This window comes from Nematolebias whitei, chromosome 6, assembly GCF_014905685.2.
Source record: "Nematolebias whitei isolate Nwh7 chromosome 6, NemWhi1, whole genome shotgun sequence".
Classification (NCBI taxonomy): domain Eukaryota; kingdom Metazoa; phylum Chordata; class Actinopteri; order Cyprinodontiformes; family Rivulidae; genus Nematolebias; species Nematolebias whitei.
The window spans coordinates 13,525,362-13,542,723 of record NC_056503.1 but is presented as its reverse complement, the minus strand read 5'-3'; the positions used below and the strand labels follow the sequence as shown (position 1 = coordinate 13,542,723).

The window sequence follows — 17,362 nt, the reverse complement described above, 5'->3', positions numbered from 1 at the left end:
ATTTGTTGACGCCATGAAATTTGGAAACAACAGATTTTTCCCTTAAAGTGATACATTCTCTCAGTTTAAACTTTTGATCTGTGATTTGTGTTCTATTCTGAATAAAATATTAGATGTTGGCACCTCCACATCATTGCATTCAGTTTTTATTCACAATTTGTTTAGTGTCCCAACTTTTTTGGAATCCAGTTTGTAAACTGAATTGAGTTCAAATGATCACCAGTGACTTGAGCCCGACTATACCCAAGCTGCTTCAAGTTTTTTATACCACTGTCTTTAATTTTGTCTCTAAACCAGCAATCAAAGGTCCCCTTATGACTTTTTAATCTCTCTCTTTCATACAGGTAGCGCCTCAGAGGGACTGGCAAATGCCAGTTTTGCAAATTCTGACAACTTCCCCAAATCGTGTAGTGCTGACTTTGGATCCTTCAGTTCCCCCTCCCAGAGTAACCCCACAGGAGCCGAGTATAACGCTGTACACAGTACTAGCGTTCCTGCTGATAGATACGCAGCCCTGGCTGACCTGGATAACATGTTTAGCTCTGCCAGTACAGAGCAAGGTAAACTTCTCAGGCCCAGCTTATTTCTGTAGAGCTCAACTGTAGGACAACAGGATCATGTCAAGAGGATAACATAAAAATCAAAACTTTATTCTGTTGGGCTCATAAATGTAAGTCTTTATGAGCATTTTTCTTGCCAGGGCAGAGTTAAATATACGCAAATCATGGCCAACCTTTAGTTTTATTCTGATGATTTTTTTTTTTTATTTAATCAGTGATCCATTCCATTTTTAGACACCTGTACTTCCCCACACATTCAGTTCCCTGGCCTTAGTAACACCTGACCAGCCTGGATAAAGACAACAAGCTGCTGAGCTTCACTCATTTTAAAAAGTCTTGTACATGGTGGTTTGTGTTTTTTATGACATGGTCAGAGTTCTGGCCTTCAAGCGTCTAGTTTTTCTGGACCTTTCTTTTAGTTTATTTTCTGTGAGTGTGTTTTCTGCAAGAAAATGCACATTTTTGAATAACATTTATTCCTGGTTATGTTTATCTATATATGGCAGCTTTTGGGACTTTTTTGTTTTGGGAAGTCAACGAGCTTGTTGTGATTTTTAGTTGAGCTGAGATGGACCGAACCAACCTCTGTTTTTATGCACTTTTCTTTCAGGAGGAGCTGTTCCTGCTGGGGTGAGCGCTGCAGCAGCAGGAGGAGTTTCTGGTTTGGTTCAGAAGCAGCCAGCAGGTACAGGAGGGGGAGACCGCTACGCTGCTTTAGCAGAGCTTGATACCGTCTTCAGCTCTGCTGCTCCTGCCACCAGTGTTTACAACACCTCCAGCACCTCAAAGGGGTTAGATACCTCCTTAACTTAACACATACACATAAGAATGCAAAATACCATCGTTTAGTTTTCCAAAATGTTTAATTTATGGCTTTTAATAATCATTATAAGCATATTGTTTATTATACTATGGTAACAATATGTGATGCTTGTACCTATTACTGAAGGAAGCATGGTGATGTGATTATAGCTGGGGTTCTCAAACTTTTTGGGTTCAGGGACCCCCTCATAACCCTCATGTTTGTTAAATAATGTTCTTCAATTTGTCTCTTTAATGCAATGGAAATATTTGTGTAACATAAATACTTAAGATATGTTCTTTAATAGTGTTAATATACAATGTTTATACTTTTAAACATGGGGTATTTTTCATTTAAGACACACTTAACAACATTTTTAATTTCAACTTCCAAAAATTACAGTTTAGAGAAAATTAACAGAATCAAAAACCACTTAAAACTTTACATATTCACATAATGAACATAATAAATGTATTGACACTTCTTTAAATTATTACAGAAAACTGTTTACAGAAAACTGAACAGAATCATAGCAGCAGTAGTCGGACCAAGTAACAGGACTTCATTTGTAAACTGATCGATGCCGAAACGCAAACAGTTTGGGGGTCTGGAGGTCCTCCCCCTAGAAAATTTTGAATAAAGTAGATGTGATTTTTTGCATTTTGGTGTATTTTAACGGGTTGTTAAACATCTACTTGGTTGTTAATTATTTTTTGTGGACCCCCAAGCACCGGCTTACAGACCCTCGGGGGTCCGGGGTCCCCAGTTTCAGAACCAGTGGCTTATAGATGGGTTTCATAGTCAAAGTTAATTACAGTTTTCAGTGATAAAGTAGCTTTTATACATAGCAACTTGAAAAAGTGTGTAGCCACCACATTGCTCTCTTGTTTTTGATGTTGTTGATGTTGTCATTGCAGCGGTGTGTTTGGATCAGAGACGGTGGCGTCAGCAGCACAAGCACATCAAGCCATGCCCGGTGGCGTTCAGGGTTTTGGAGGTGAGGCAAAGCTTTTATGTCCAGTACCATTTGAATTCTAGTTGACTTTACCAGTTCAGGATTTGTGCTTACCTTTAGGATCCATGTAAACTCTTGGAATTTTATTTTGGTAAATGCAGATAAAGTAATTTATATGAATTATATGTTTCCTGTTTCGGTCTGTAAAATTTTGGGTTATGTCAGTTTTGAGTTGTATTCCTTTTTTTTAGTTAGTTGTTGGTAGTAGTTTTGGTTTGATTTGAACCTTTTTTAACTATGTCTCAATTATTTGGAAGGAGTTTAAAAAATTTTTTTTGTAATATAAAACAGTTTTTCTGACATTTTTCTTTATCTGACTGCTCAAAAATTGTGCAAATCTTACTACTTTTATTACAAAGTTTCATATTAAAAATGAAACACTCACAAAAAAAGCAGATATTAGTGACATATTTAGGCCTTGCACTTCCATGTTGTGTTTCTTGTTACTTTCTTGTGTTTTTTTAAACTTGTTTGCTTTTCTCCAGTACCACCATCAACTAATCCATTTGTAGCTGCTGGCCCTGTTGCCCCTCCCACCAACCCATTCCAGTGTAATGGCAGAGCACCACATGTGGCGGCGGCAGCAGGTTTATTTCATTGCACTTCAGTGTGTGCTTGTGAAACTAGTTAGCTACTTTAATAATTCAAATAGAATCAATTTTTGTGTGAAGTGATGTTTTTATATAGTTAGCCTATCATCCTGTAGCTGTTTGCACGCCTGAAATGGCAACAATTTTCCATTGCACTTTTGTAAAGTGCTGTCAAACATACACAGATGGGTAGCAGGTCTTTACTGCTCTGGATTAAAGAGTTAGCAGAGTGCAGAATTAAAAGTTGACTGATTATTTTTGCCATGCTGGACAGGGTTGATGGGTGCTCTTCATTGGCAGGGTCATCCCTCCTCCTTGGGTAGGTTGCTGTGTGATGTGTGGGTTTATTTGTTTCGTTTTCTTGTGCCCTGCTGTGACCGAGACTAATATTTTTTGCCATAAATCTATTAGAATAAAGCTTGAGGATGCACTTGTACCGTAGCTATGGAACGTCATGCCCTTCTGTTAGGCGACTTTTCACCATATGGGAGGAAAAGGTGGAGGTTGTTCAGTTTGAACTGGTTGTTTCATCCCAGTTATGTATTTGCTCTTAAGGGCTCATTCAGAACTGCACACAGAAGTGGATTTGATTTGACACGTGTTTAAACTGTCATATGTGTGTAATCTGTCAGATTCTAAGCATTTATGCAAGAAGAAAAGGAATAGAAGCACATTTTCCATACTGAAGCAAACAGGTTACAGATTCACAATTCTTTCCTTAAATATAATTAGCAACTCCGAAAACGTATTTGACAAATTTCACATTTATCGTAAAAGTATTTGTCGATGTTTACATGTTATTTTATCTCTCCAGCTACATAACAAAACTGATCTTAAAATCCTCAGATGGTTTTTGCTTTAGTTTGCTGATGCTGGTCAGTTTGTCGTGCTTCATTGATGCACGCCTTCAGTGCTGAGGCTCGTTTAGGCTTCTCTAACTGTTCCTGTCCTGCTGTGTTGCAGCATCTTTTGGCACAGGCTCCATGAGTATGCCAGCTGGATTTGGGAACGCTGCAGCCTACAATCTCCCCACCAGCTTTAGTGGAACATTCCAGCCAGCTTTTCCTGGCCAGGCTCCTTTCCCTCAGCCTCCTGCATATCCTCAACAACTTAACGGTGTGTGTCACATAGCTGTAAACCACATTATTCTTTAAGCTTAAATTTGCACCATACTTAGTATATCTGTTCCACCTACATAGATGTTGTCGTTCAAAGTTATATGGTATGATTTCTTAATGCTGTTGGTCTTTCAGGAGGAGGATTTCCAGCCTTCGGTCAGGCCAAGCCTGTTGTGGCTCCGTTTGGACAGGCTGTGACAGCCCCAGTGGTCCCTTGCAACCCCTTTCTGGTCAGAACAAATTGCCAATACACACATCTGATATACAGTACTCATACAAATGGGCACAACTTAATAAATGCTCCCAAGTTTTCACAGAGCCTCAAATCATTTGTTTTGGGTACAACAAAACATTGATTTGTAGAACCAAAGTCAAACTTAATTGTTATTGCTAAATATCACATTGCTTTAATGAAAGCTTTAAAATGAACATTTTACACTGAAGCTATGGTTTTTTTTCAAGAGAGTTATTAAATTTGTGTTCATTTTGACAAAACATTAAATAATTTGAAGAAAATATTTTTTTAAATAGTCTTGCAATTTTTGAAGTGATGTTCTGTTAAATTATTATCAGTAGTTCGTAGCATATCAGCCACGACGTCAGTCATTGGGCAGAGTATGGAGAATGAAGCAGAAGTCTTTGTCCAGGAATGAATAGCTAAACTTCTATGTATATATAGATTTTCAGACCTTTAAAACAACTCGGAGGCTGTTGATAATTCCCACGCCCTTTTCAAATCTGAAAAACGTCATGGTGTAAAGGAATGCTACATGAGCTAATATTTCACCTTATATGTTTTTGCCTCTTTTTTTTCTGATGCCACTGCTCATAAGGTAACTATTGATAACTGTTTGACAGAACAACACTTCAGAAATCACTAGTTTGTCTTGTTTTCTGACTCTCCTCTGTACCCCTCTGATTCCAGGGTTCAGGTCCACCTCCACAGTATCCAGCCGGAGGCTCCTCAACAAACCCCTTCTTATAGCGAGCCATCTTGTCAGCTGCCCTACAGGGTCAACGCCTGGCGCACTTGCACCTATTGCACTGTTTTGTTTCACAAGTAGCTTTAAAAAAACACAATGTTTGTAAGAATTTGTATTTTCTATCGCGGTTTGTCACAAACAGAACAATGTGCGAGGCAGTCATGCTGACACTGTTTGTCACTATAAAGGAAAGTAACAGTGAATGCCGAGGAGGAGGTCGACCCGCTCTTCCTCTATTTAACCTGTGAACTGGCCGAGACTCCACTGAGCCACATTGTATACTCAAACTGGCTCAAAAACTTAAGTTATTGCATCCAGTGTATCTCATTCATTATGCTGCAGTTTTTGTACATATTGTTTTTTTTCTTTATGACGTTAGCTGTTTGTGCATCAGTATTTGTATAACACAGAATATCAGACAGGGCTGTTGCTTGATTACTGCCAGTTTCTGTATTCGTAAAGAGCAAAACTGTTCATTTGCGCAGAACTTTTTGAGTAAATTATTCTCACACAAGGAAAAATATTTCACTGCTGAACGTTAAAAACGAAATGAAAGCTGCGTCAGAAACGGGCGGACACTTTGCTCTGCCATCTCCTCCCGTCTTGTAGACAGAGGCCCAGGTCACAACACTTCAGAACGACAACCACAATCCAATGTGAAGAACCAGAATGACTGTTGGACTGAAAACCACTTTCATTGGATGTTAAATAATTTTAAGTTAATGTGTAAATATATACAGAATATATATTAAAATCAATTTTATGTAAAAAGAAATGATCGAACTGTTTAATGATGTGTTTTTTTTATTTTATTTTACGTTTTTTTTATTTTCCCCACTTTTTTTAACAGTCAGATTTATTTACTTTTTTGAACATACAAACAAAAAGGTGAATACAAAGAACAAGAACTCTTCTCACACCGGATCAGACACACGCACACAAATAAACTAAACAGGCATTGGACAAGTTTTCAACATGCAACATAAAAGGTTGCCAGGTGTCCCAAGATCTTTTAACAAAACCCTTCAGAGTTTATCTGATTTTTTTCTGAATGAATTTGATGCATCACTTCTCTTATCCAATGTACATATGCTGGGAGGTGTGGGTCCTTCCAATTACACGAAACAAGTCTTCTGGCCAGGAGAGAGCCAAAAGCAATCACATCCTTCTCGTACTTTCTGAGGGAGGTATCCACAGGGACCACCCTGATCAGTGCGATGATGGGTGCACAGTTCTCCCACATATCCCAGAGAAGGTGTCAAAAATAGAGTGCCAAAAGTTCTGCAGTTTGGGACAGGTCCAGAATGTATGCATGAGTGTAGCTGGAGTTTGTTGACAACGATTACATGCAGAGTCCAGGTCGGCTTTGATTTTGGACAGCTTGTCTTTGGACCAGTGCACTGAATTACAGCATGTCTTAGACAGATTGAGGATGAGTAAATGTTCTTAATGATCTTTCTCCAGATAGAGTTTGATATGGATTAATCCAAGTCTGTTTCCCATTTCAGTTTAAGGGAGTCCGAACTGGTCTCATGGTATGAACTGAGCAGTGTATTGATCTTGCTGGGGACCCCCTTAGTATCAGACCTGCATTCCAAAATCTTAACCACAAAATGTTTAGAAGGGTACAAAGGAAAACAGAGTTAGACCTCACAAAATGTCCATCCATCCATCCATTTTCTTCCGCTTATCCGGGGTCGGGTCGCGGGGGTAGCAGCCTAAGTAGGGAGGCCCAGACTTCCCTCTCCCCAGCCACTTGGGCCAGCTCTTCCGGGGGAATCCCGAGGCGTTCCCAGGCCAGCCGAGAAACGTAGTCCCTCCAGCGTGTCCTGGGTCTTCCCCTGGGCCTCCTTCCGGTGGGACGTGTCCGGAACACCTCACCAGGGAGGCGTCCAGAAGGCATCCTAAACAGATGCCCAAGCCACCTCAACTGGCTCCTCTCGATGTGGAGAAGCAGCGGCTCTACTCCGAGTCCCTCCCGGATGATCGAGCTTCTCACCCTGTCTCTAAGGGAGAGCCCAGACACCCTGCGGAGAAAACTCATTTCGGCCGCTTGTATCCGAGATCTCATTCTTTCGGTCACAACCCAAAGCTCGTGACCATAGATGAGGGTGGGAACGTAGATCGATCGGTAAATTGAGAGCTTCGCCTTTTGACTCAGCTCTCTCTTCACCACGACAGACCTGTACAGCGCCCGCTTCACTGCAGACGCTGCACCTATCCGCCTATCGATCTCACGCTCCATTTTTCCCTCATTCGTGAACAAGACCCCAAGATACTTGAACTCCTCCACTTGGGGTAAGACCTCCTCCCTGACCCAGAGAGGGCACTCTACCCTTTTCCGGCTCAAGACCATGGCCTCGGATTTGGAGGAACTGATCTTCATCCCGGCCGCATCGCATTCGGCTGCGAACCGCTCCAGCGAAAGCTGTAGATCACGATCTGATGAAGCCAATAAGACCACATCATTTGCAAAAAGCAGAGACGCAATTCTGAGGCTACCAAAACGGATCCCCTCAACACCTTGGCTGCGCCTAGAAATTCTGTCCATAAAAGTTATGAACAGAATCGGTGACAAAGGGCAACCTTGGCGGAGTCCAACTCTCACCGGGAACAAGCCCGACTTACTGCCGGCAATGCAGACCAGGCTCTGACACCGGTCATACAGGGACCTAACAGCCCGTATCAAAGGGCCTGGTACCCCATACTCCCAGAGTACCCCCCACAGGGCCCCCCGAGGGACACGGTCGAACGCCTTCTCCAAGTCCACAAAGCACATGTAGACTGGTTGGGCAAACTCCCACGCACCCTCCAGGACCCTGCTGAGAGTGTAGAGCTGGTCCAGTGTTCCACGGCCAGGACGAAAACCGCACTGTTCCTCCTGAATCCGAGGTTCGACTATCCGACGGACCCTCCTCTCCAGAACCCCCGAATAGACCTTACCAGGGAGGCTTAAGAGCGTGATTCCCCTGTAGTTGGAACACACTCTACGGTCCCCCTTTTTGAATAGGGGGACCACCACCCCGGTCTGCCAATCCAGGGGAACTTCCCCCGATGTCCATGCAACATTGCAGAGTCGCGTAAGCCAACACAACCCTACAACATCCAGAGCCTTAAGGAACTCTGGGCGGATCTCATCCACCCCTGGGGCCCTGCCACCGAGGAGCTTTTTAACCACCTCGGTGACCTCAGCACCAGAGATTGGAGGGCCCGACCCAGAGTCCCCAGGCTCCGCTTCCTCAGTGGAAGACGTGCCGGTGGGATTGAAGAGGTCTTCAAAGTATTCCGCCCACCGACCCACAACATCCCGAGTTGAGGTCAGCAGCACACCACTCCCACTATAAACAGTGTTGGTGGCATACCGCTTCCCCCCCCTGAGACGCCGGATGGTGGACCAGAAACGTCTCGAAGCCGTGCGGAAGTCGTTCTCCATGGCCTCTCCGAACTCCTCCCATGCCCGAGTTTTTGCCTCAGCAACCACCCGAGCAGCATGTCGCTTGGACTGCCGGTACCCATCAGCTGCTTCCGGGGTCCCACAGGCCAAAAAGGCCCGATAGGACTCCTTCTTCAGCCTGACAGCATCCCTCACCGACGGTGTCCACCATCGGGTTCGAGGGTTGCCGCCGCGACAGGCACCGACAACCTTGCGGCCGCAGCCGCAAGGTTGTCGGTGAGGGACCAGACAAAGTGCAGCCCAAACACACCCCATGATGAAAAACACAAATGGACCTAGTGTTCCCTTGCCCGGACGTGGGTCACCGGGGCCCCACTCTGGAGCCAGGCCTGGAGGTGGGGCACGTGGGCGAGCGCCTGGTGGCCGGGCTTTTACCCATGGAGCTCGGCCGGGCACAGCCCGAAGAGGAGACGTGGGTCCCCCTTCCCATGGGCTCACCACCTGTGGGAGGGGCCAAAGGGGTCGGGTGCAATGTGGGATGGGTGGTGGCCGAGGGCGGGGACCCTGGCGGTCTGATCCTCGGCTACAGAAGCTGGCTATTGGGACGTGGAATGTCACCTCACTGGTGGGGAAGGAGCCTGAGCTGGTGTGTGAGGCTGAGAGGTTCCGGCTAGAAATAGTCGGACTCACCTCTACGCATGGCTCGGGCTCTGGAACCAGTTTCCTTGAGAGGGGCTGGACACTCTTCCACTCTGGAGTTGCCCCTGGTGAGAGGCGCCGAGCAGGCGTGGGCGTACTAATTGCCCCCCAACTTGGTGCCTGTGTATTGGGGTTCACCCCGGTGAATGAGAGGGTGGCCTCTCTCCGCCTACGTGTGGGGGGACGGGTTCTGACTGTCGTTTGTGCTTATGCACCAAACGGCAATTCAGATTATCCACCCTTTCTGGAGTCCTTAGAGGGGGTACTGGAAAGTGCACCTTCTGGGGACTCCCTTGTTCTGCTGGGGGACTTCAATGCTCATGTGGGCAATGACAGTGAGACCTGGAGGGGTGTGGTTGGGAGGAACGGCCCCCCTGATCTGAACCAGAGTGGTGTTCTGTTGTTAGACTTCTGTGCTCGTCATGGATTGTCAATAACGAACACCTTGTTCAGGCATAAGAGTGTCCATATGTGCTCTTGGCACCAGGACACCCTAGGCCGCAGTTCGATGATCGACTTTGTCATCGTCTCATCTGATCTGCGGCCACATGTCTTGGACACTCGGGTGAAGAGAGGGGCGGAGCTGTCAACTGATCACTACCTGGTGGTGAGTTGGCTCCGATGGTGGGGGAGGATGCCGGTCAGACCTGGTAGGCCCAAACGTATTGTGAGGGTTTGCTGGGAACGTCTGGCAGAGTCTCCTGTGAGACGGAGTTTCAACTCCCACCTCCGGGAGAACTTTGAACATGTTCCAAGGGAGGTGGGGGACATTGAGTCTGAGTGGACCATGTTTCGTGCCTCTATTGTCGAGGCGGCTTACCAGAGCTGCGGCCGCAAGGTTGCCTCACAAAATGTCTCAGCTGCAAATTTCTGAAAAACTGACTTGTGGATATTAAACTTCTGTACCAGCTGCTCAAAAGAGGCACATTTATCATTAACATAGAGATCACACAGTGAATGCACTCCCCTCAAGACCCAGGTGCCAAAAGCTGTATCAGCTACTGAGGGAGTAATCGTATGATTATCTGACATTGGCGCCAGACACAGTAACTCTGGAGTTAAATGCCCTCTTGGAACGGATTCCAAATCTTAACCGTCCAGATCATAAATGGGTTTGAAGTGTTTGTTGATGTTGACTGTTTAAAAAGGCAGACAAGAGCAGAGTAATGCAGAGGGGAAGATGGATCTAATCAAGACCCTTTCCAAGGCTACCCAACTATAGAAGGGGTATCCTTACCCATCCAGAATAGTATAGCTCTGATATTAGCTGCCCAGTAATACTGCATGAAAGTAGGAAATGACATATGCCTCCAAGTCTGTGGGGCAGATGTAAGACCATCTTGGCAATCCGTAGATCCTTTTTATTCCAAATAAATGCTGATAGCTGGCAGTTCAGATTGGTGAAGAATGATTTAGTAAGGAAGATTGGCAGAGTCCCCACATTTAAACGGACATGGGGCTACAAAATGAAGCAACCATAACAACAGTTTATTTCGGCGTCAGAATTTGTGTTCTTTTATTGTCACAGGTTCCCCTGTATCTGCAAAAGTTTCTTCTTTTTTGTTTCTCTGCCTTCGCCAGCAGTTAAATAGTCCCCGAAGTGAAAAAACCACTGAGATGACTGAGAAGTAGCTGGAGTATATGATGAACTGTAGAAGAGCGCACAAGTTAATAATCATAAATTACACAGATGTCCCATATTTTGTAACCAGATTTCTCACCTGAGGAACAATGGGGAGGCCCAGCCCGCTGCTGTCGACAACAACAGACGTGATAATTGTCTGAAGAGCCAGCGCTCCAAAGTTATTTGCCCCAAAAACCAGAGCGTAGCGTTCCATTGACAGGTCTGCTGCAATCTGATACCTATAGGAGTAGTTTTTGGATCAGAGTTGTATAGACATTTTGCTCAAACCTTGAAAATAATGTTCTAGACAATGTCTTGCAGTATCTACCACATAAAACTTGAATTTAATATCTGTTAAATGGACTATTACAGACATTTTACTTATTTTATTTTTTGGTTTGCTAATGTCAAGTCAGCCATCTTGAATAGTATAGACTGTTTAATCAGTTGTAGATGTACATCCACTGATTACATTCTGAAAGTTTTATCAAAATATGTTATAGTCACACATAAACATGAGCATTCATCTTTGCGTTTCGGAGGCAGGAGATACATATAACCCCAAAAAGAGTAAAAGCCTTACATAGCGATTGTTATCAGCAGCATGTACAAACACTTGAACATGACGTAACTGCCGTAGCAGACCCAGATGTTGCTGGTGAAAGTCATGAGAAACAACGCAGCTGCACCAAGTCCAGAAAAACCACCCAAGGCCAGCTCCCCCCACTGCTCCCACCTCACTTCAGTGAAGCCTATACCATAGGCCGTTGCTGCACCTGGAAAAAAGCAGGGATGCAGAAGACTCACATTTTTGAGAACCAATAAAATGCATTTCTTCTCAATCACCAACATCTCTAGTTTGTTTTGGGAGGTTTCAGGTCCGTACCCTGCTCTGCTTAACCTTATTTGGTGTCACTTACTCAACAGGTTGGATGTTGCTTCCACGCCCCCGTTGTAAATGCTAAAGTTCTGGGAAGGTTCCTTGTGCTCCCACAGCGCCTGCATGGGATATCACAGGAAGGATGAGAAGATAGAACTTTCTGATTGGTAATGGCACAAAATTGTTAACCTTCTGACACTAAGAGGACTACTGTCTCCAGAAATCATGCGAGTCGGAAAATGTTTATTGTCTTTATTTGTTTCTGTTTATAAGTTGGGAAATTTCAGGCACAAATGTCACCAAATTCTCATCACAGAAATGTTTTTTGTTCAATGGATTGTTCATTGTGATAAAAACTTTTTGTTAGTCTATTTTTTTTTTCAGTTGCTCTTAAAACCAACCTGCACATAGTTGACAGTTTGGTTGTATCCACACGTGGCCATCGCCCACCACAGGGACCAGTAGAGCAGCTGTCTGGAGGAATAACACTGTCTGAAGTCTGTCCACAGCTGGAGGATGACCTGGTTGCAGCTCTCTGCACTGGCAGACTCCTCTTTGTCCTCTTTTTCTGCACACGTCTTAGCTTCTGTGTGCACAACCTTTTCATCCCTCATTTCATCCAGGGATCCATTGCTTGCTTCCTCTACAGGTGCCTTCACTCCTCCCGCTGGCAGGACCTCTCCAGAGTGTTTTCGGTGGAAGAACATACTCCTCTGAGGCATTGGCAGTAAACAGGAGGTGAGGAAAGCACAGGCGGTGAGAGCCAAAGTAAAAATCAGAATGTTGTTGTAGGACATGAGGTTAAAGCTGACAAGCAGCTGACCCAACACTGAGCCTATCGTGTATCCTAGGAGCTGGATGCTTCGGCTGTAAGACGTGGCCTTCCGATACCTCTTCAGGTCCACAACACTGTAATGAAAAGTGTCCAGACTGTTAGATTAGACCAACTGTAATAAACTTGAGCTCATGATGTGACCTTTTGCTACATCACATGACCTGTATATGTAGGAAAAGTAGGCCACCTCACTGGCTGTCACCACCCCATAGAAGAACTGCATGGCTTGCATTGCCGGGACACTTCCTGTCCACCTCAGCAGTGCTGTGGTGGTGAGAAGCATCACACTCTGGAAGATCACCACAGGCTTGTAACGCAGCCAGTCAGTGAGCAGGAACACCGGCATCAAGACTGACAGGTAGGAGTACGTCCACACAGGGAAGATCTGGTTGTTGACCTGGCAAGAACGCGTGGTTACAACAATGTTTAAAGATGGTTCTGCAGTAACAACTTTTCAGTGTTTGGACATAATGTTTGAGATTTCTTCTATGAGTGGGTATCAAATGGTATTTAAAGTTTTGAGATCCATCCATCCATTATCTTTACCCACTTATTTCTTTTCGGGTCACTGGTGCCCATGTCCAGCCGTCACTGTGTGAGAGGTGGGGGGTCTCCAGTCCATCACACTGGGGGACAATTTAGAGTTACCAATCAACATAACATGTATATTTTTGGTTTGTGGGAGGAAACTAGATTACTCCACGTGTACACAGAGAGAACATGCAAACTCCACCCAGAAAGGCCCCCCGGACAGAATTCAATCCGGCAACCTTCTCCCTGAGAGGCAGCAGCTTTACCAACTGAGCCACCGTGCCGCCCGCGAATCAAGATGTCATTGATTTTTAGATTTAGCTCATGAAATGTTTAATAAAAAACATTGCAATGACGCCAGCCTCTGATTTATTGCACAAAGTAACTTGCATAAATTTGTATATACTGTAAAAAAAAAAATAATTAAACCTGGGTGCAAATGCTTGTTAGTCCGGAACTGTAAAATAACTAATAAAATAACATTTTGATGTCCAAAGTTCAGATCCCCTCCCCACCAAAAAACTGTTGCTGCCTCCTGAAAAGTAGACGGTTATGTTTGTGTGCATGTCTGTACCGTTAGCAAAATATTTCATGAAGCATAAAACTCGGAAAATCATCAGTAGACCTACACTACAAGTAAAATTGTCAAGTCAACTCGATTCAAAATGGCTGCCAGAGCTAACTGACCTTAATACTTGGTGTGGTAGTAGCTGAGCATCGTCCCCAATACGTTCTGTGTGCCAATAGATTGCACAAAATGTTTACGATTTTTTTTCCAACTACTTGGATTCAACTCTGCCTGTTATAGAATAACTTATGAACCAAATTATATTGAAACTTTCAGGAATAATTCATTGACTCTGGAATAATTAATTAACTTTTGAAGCTAACCCATTTGACCATGAACATGAAAGACTTTCACTGAATGTGAGTGACTGATGGTGGAAGTGAGTTTTATAGAGAATGTGACTGAGAATGAATGAGACTTTGAATTTATTATTAATGTGTAACAGGGAATGTGACAGACTTTGAGTGTAAGTGTAAGACTTTGATAGTGAATGTGAAAGCAAAAATAAACTAGAGAAATTGCATTTCCTACGAAAATGCAGTGTGAATGCTTATTGCAGAAGATCTTGCTGGAAAAACAGCTGAAATTAGCAACAACAACAAAGAATGCTGAAATTTAGCTGACAGAAGAAAGCAGAAAGAACACATATTTGCTGAATTAGGTTTAAATAGGAGAAATGAGCACAAAAATGATGAAATCAGCTTAAAAAAAAGCTAAAATAAGCAACAACAACGAATACATAAAAAGTAGCCAAAAAGGCAGAAAGAAGCTTAACGTATGAGAAGGAGGTAGAAAGAGCTGATATTACCCAAAATAATTGGAATTATCTTAAAAAGCAAAAATTTTGCACAAAAAACAGCTAAATAGTAGCTAAATGGAAAAAGCTGAAACTAGCTGAAAAAAGCTGAAAGGAGCATAACAAGCTTGATTTAGCAGAAAGGCGTTAATTAGGCTGAAAGTAGCAGGACTTATCAAGAAAAACTTGAATTTGTCTGAAAACAGCTGAAATTAACTTAAAATGTTCTAAAAGGTAGCTGAAAAGGTAGAACAAGTTGAATTTAGCAAAAGAAAGTAAAGAACACATTTATTAACCTTTATTTAACCAGGCTAATCCCAATGAGATCACAGATCTTTTTTTGTTGTTTTCCCAGTTTTCCCAGAAAGTAGCAAAAATTTGCACAAAAATGTTTAAATTATTAGAAAAAAGCTGAAATTAGGAAGGAAAAAAACCCAGCTGAAAAGTAGCTAAAGAGGCAGAACGAAGCTGAAATCACGAGATGGAAGTAGATTTTTGCTGAATTAGGCTGAAAAAAGTTAAAATGGGTGCAAAAAACGTGCTGAAAAAGCTTAAATTAGCATAAAATACTATATAGTAACTGAAATAGAAAAAGTTGAAACTTACAGAAATAAGTTGAAAGGATCATAACAAACTGAAATTAGCGGAAAGAAGTTAAAGAAGCACACATATGTTGTAGTTAGCAGAAATAATCTGAAAGGAGCACAAAACAGCTGAAATTAGCTGAAAGTAGCCGCTGCTTATTATTATTATCATTTTAATTTCCACAAGGAAGCTGAAAGAAGCTGAACTAGAACAAAATTTGAAAGGAGCAGTAAAAAGTTGTAAACAGATCTAAAGATTTGAAAGGTGTAAAATGAGCTCAGTTCATTTTCTGAGAAAAAAGGTCTTAGAAAAAGCTAAATATTTAAAAAATCTAAAGTTGCACCAATACCAAAAGTCATAGCAGTTTTGAAATATGATTTGTTGAAATAGCACAAAAATTGTGGAACAAGAGTGATGCCGAAAAATGTGTGGAAGAAGTATAGTAACTGGAATACGGAATAATAATAAATATAAACAGGATCACGTGAATGCTTGTTAAGCATTCACACTAACAAGCATTCACACTAACAAGCATTCACACTAACAAGCATTCACACTAACAAGCATTCACACTAACAAGCATTCACACTAACAAGCATTCACACTAACAAGCATTCACACTAACAAGCATTCACACTATTATGGCCTCACAAAAGGTGATGACGTGCATCCCTTTAAAGAATGCTAGGATTTATTTTATTTCTACCGTCACCTTCACTTGATGCTTCTTTATTAGGCGTTTTGTTTTGAGTTACATTTTCAGCAATAGATTTATTGGGTTAGGTAAAAGAAGACAATATTGTTTTGTACATTTTGGAATTAATGCGGCACCTGGCAATCATTGCATGATTAAACTTTGTTTTATTTGTAACCATCAGTAGTGTCCATACTGATCCGTACACTGTCTCAGAGGATGAAGTTTGATTTCTCAAACATTTCTCCTTTTTATTATTTTGTAAAATGTTGTTTTATCTAACTAAACATTATCTTTTTTTATAATTTGTAAATGATTTCTAATAAAAGTCTTATCTGGGCTTCCAGGAAAAAAAAAAGATTAGTAATTGCTCATATAGTAATTACAGAGAACAAATAGCTGATTTGATCAGTCCAGTAGGTTCTTTTATCTTTCAAACAGCTCTGGATGTGTGTCACCTTAAAGGTGAGAAGTTATCTAACGTGATACTGGAATCAAGTCAAAATATTAACTGTTGTAGTACAACATTTAAACTCAGAAGCTTTATCATCATTGTCCTTCAATAAATGAGAACAACTTAAGCAGCTTTTGACAATAAATAATTATTAAATGACTGGAACTCCTAAACTTGTATTGCTTTATTTCTGCCAGTGTTAAAACTTCTATTTGTTTAAACTTTACTGTGTTATGTCTAAAGGAAAATAATTAATATTCTAAGGCATTATGGTCCAAACTGTATAATTTCATTGCAGTAAATCAAAGGTAGTTTTGTTGGAATCTCATGTTTTCTCGTTGTTCACCAACGTGACTTTAGCCTTTCTAATAACACTTGTTATTAATGATTTACCATGTAAGGTTTGGTTTTAGTATCGGCAACTAATTAACTAAGCCTAAAACTCACATATTCACTCAGCCACAAAAACTTTTTCATGCGTAGAATAAGATATTCCTGATGGTTTGCGAAAGTCCCCGAGTCACTGCTCGTTAACGTTTGTACCTGTTCACTTGTTAGATTCTTGTCTGGTCCTGTCAGGAATGGAAAGAGAAAAGGCTCCAGCGGCTTAACTGTGCTAAAAAATCCATAGATGCACAGCAGAGTGGTGGGACAGCTCCAGTCTGACCTCCACCTCTTCACCATCTCCATGTTGTTCTGCTTTTGTGTCTGATGTGAGTGTATGTTCTCAGAGAGCAGCTCTTTCAGTCTTGGTTGCCTTCACAGGGGAGAGAAAAACAGCTGAATATGTTTATGCCAACCAGCAGCCGGGTCAAAGAGCGGCAAATTCCCAGTATTTATGAAACGTGACAAGCAAACAGACAAATTCCTGGGCTTAATCTTTAATTCTTATCAGAAATAGTTTTACTGTTCTGTTTCACTTCTCCTGGGTAGAATGTAAGATGTTGAAAGTTATGAACAGGACAATCAGTAATTTCAGGCCAGTAATGCTGTTGATGCACTCATTCAGTCTTTATTTATACAGGTTAGTCTCGTTGAGCCACGAGGACTCAGGTACAAGAGAGACCTTTTTCAAACAAAAACCACAAATGAGGTACAAACAACAATAGGCAATCATTTATATATATATATATATATATATAAAATGAAGATTAAATAGGAAAAAATGGCTTAAAAACAAAACAAAAACAGCTACATTTATAAAGCGGTGTAAAAATGCTAAAAACAGGAACAT

General features: G+C 42.2%; 2 protein-coding genes across 2 annotated transcripts in view; one reads left to right on the top strand and one right to left on the bottom strand.

Annotated features, from left to right (window-relative positions):
* Positions 1 to 5,221, top strand: part of LOC119410521 (arf-GAP domain and FG repeat-containing protein 1) — a 31,830-nt gene extending 26,609 nt beyond the window's left edge. The window contains exons 7-12 of the mRNA XM_037677402.1: positions 1,171 to 1,351; positions 2,280 to 2,359; positions 2,863 to 2,964; positions 3,931 to 4,083; positions 4,221 to 4,315; positions 5,011 to 5,221. Coding sequence (XP_037533330.1) covers positions 1,171 to 1,351; positions 2,280 to 2,359; positions 2,863 to 2,964; positions 3,931 to 4,083; positions 4,221 to 4,315; positions 5,011 to 5,070 — 671 coding nt within the window. The 3' untranslated portion in view covers positions 5,071 to 5,221. The remainder of the gene's footprint in view (positions 1 to 1,170; positions 1,352 to 2,279; positions 2,360 to 2,862; positions 2,965 to 3,930; positions 4,084 to 4,220; positions 4,316 to 5,010) is intronic.
* A 5,439-nt stretch (positions 5,222 to 10,660) lies between these two features.
* Positions 10,661 to 16,846, bottom strand: slc19a3a (solute carrier family 19 member 3a). The gene is made up of 7 exons (XM_037677401.1): positions 16,672 to 16,846; positions 12,662 to 12,897; positions 12,067 to 12,574; positions 11,706 to 11,784; positions 11,369 to 11,561; positions 10,883 to 11,024; positions 10,661 to 10,810 (listed from the first exon to the last, which is right to left on the bottom strand). Exons 1-7 carry the CDS (start codon positions 16,816 to 16,818, stop codon positions 10,661 to 10,663), a joined length of 1,455 nt encoding a protein of 484 aa, XP_037533329.1. The 5' UTR covers positions 16,819 to 16,846.
* Between the last annotated feature and the right edge of the window lie 516 nt (positions 16,847 to 17,362).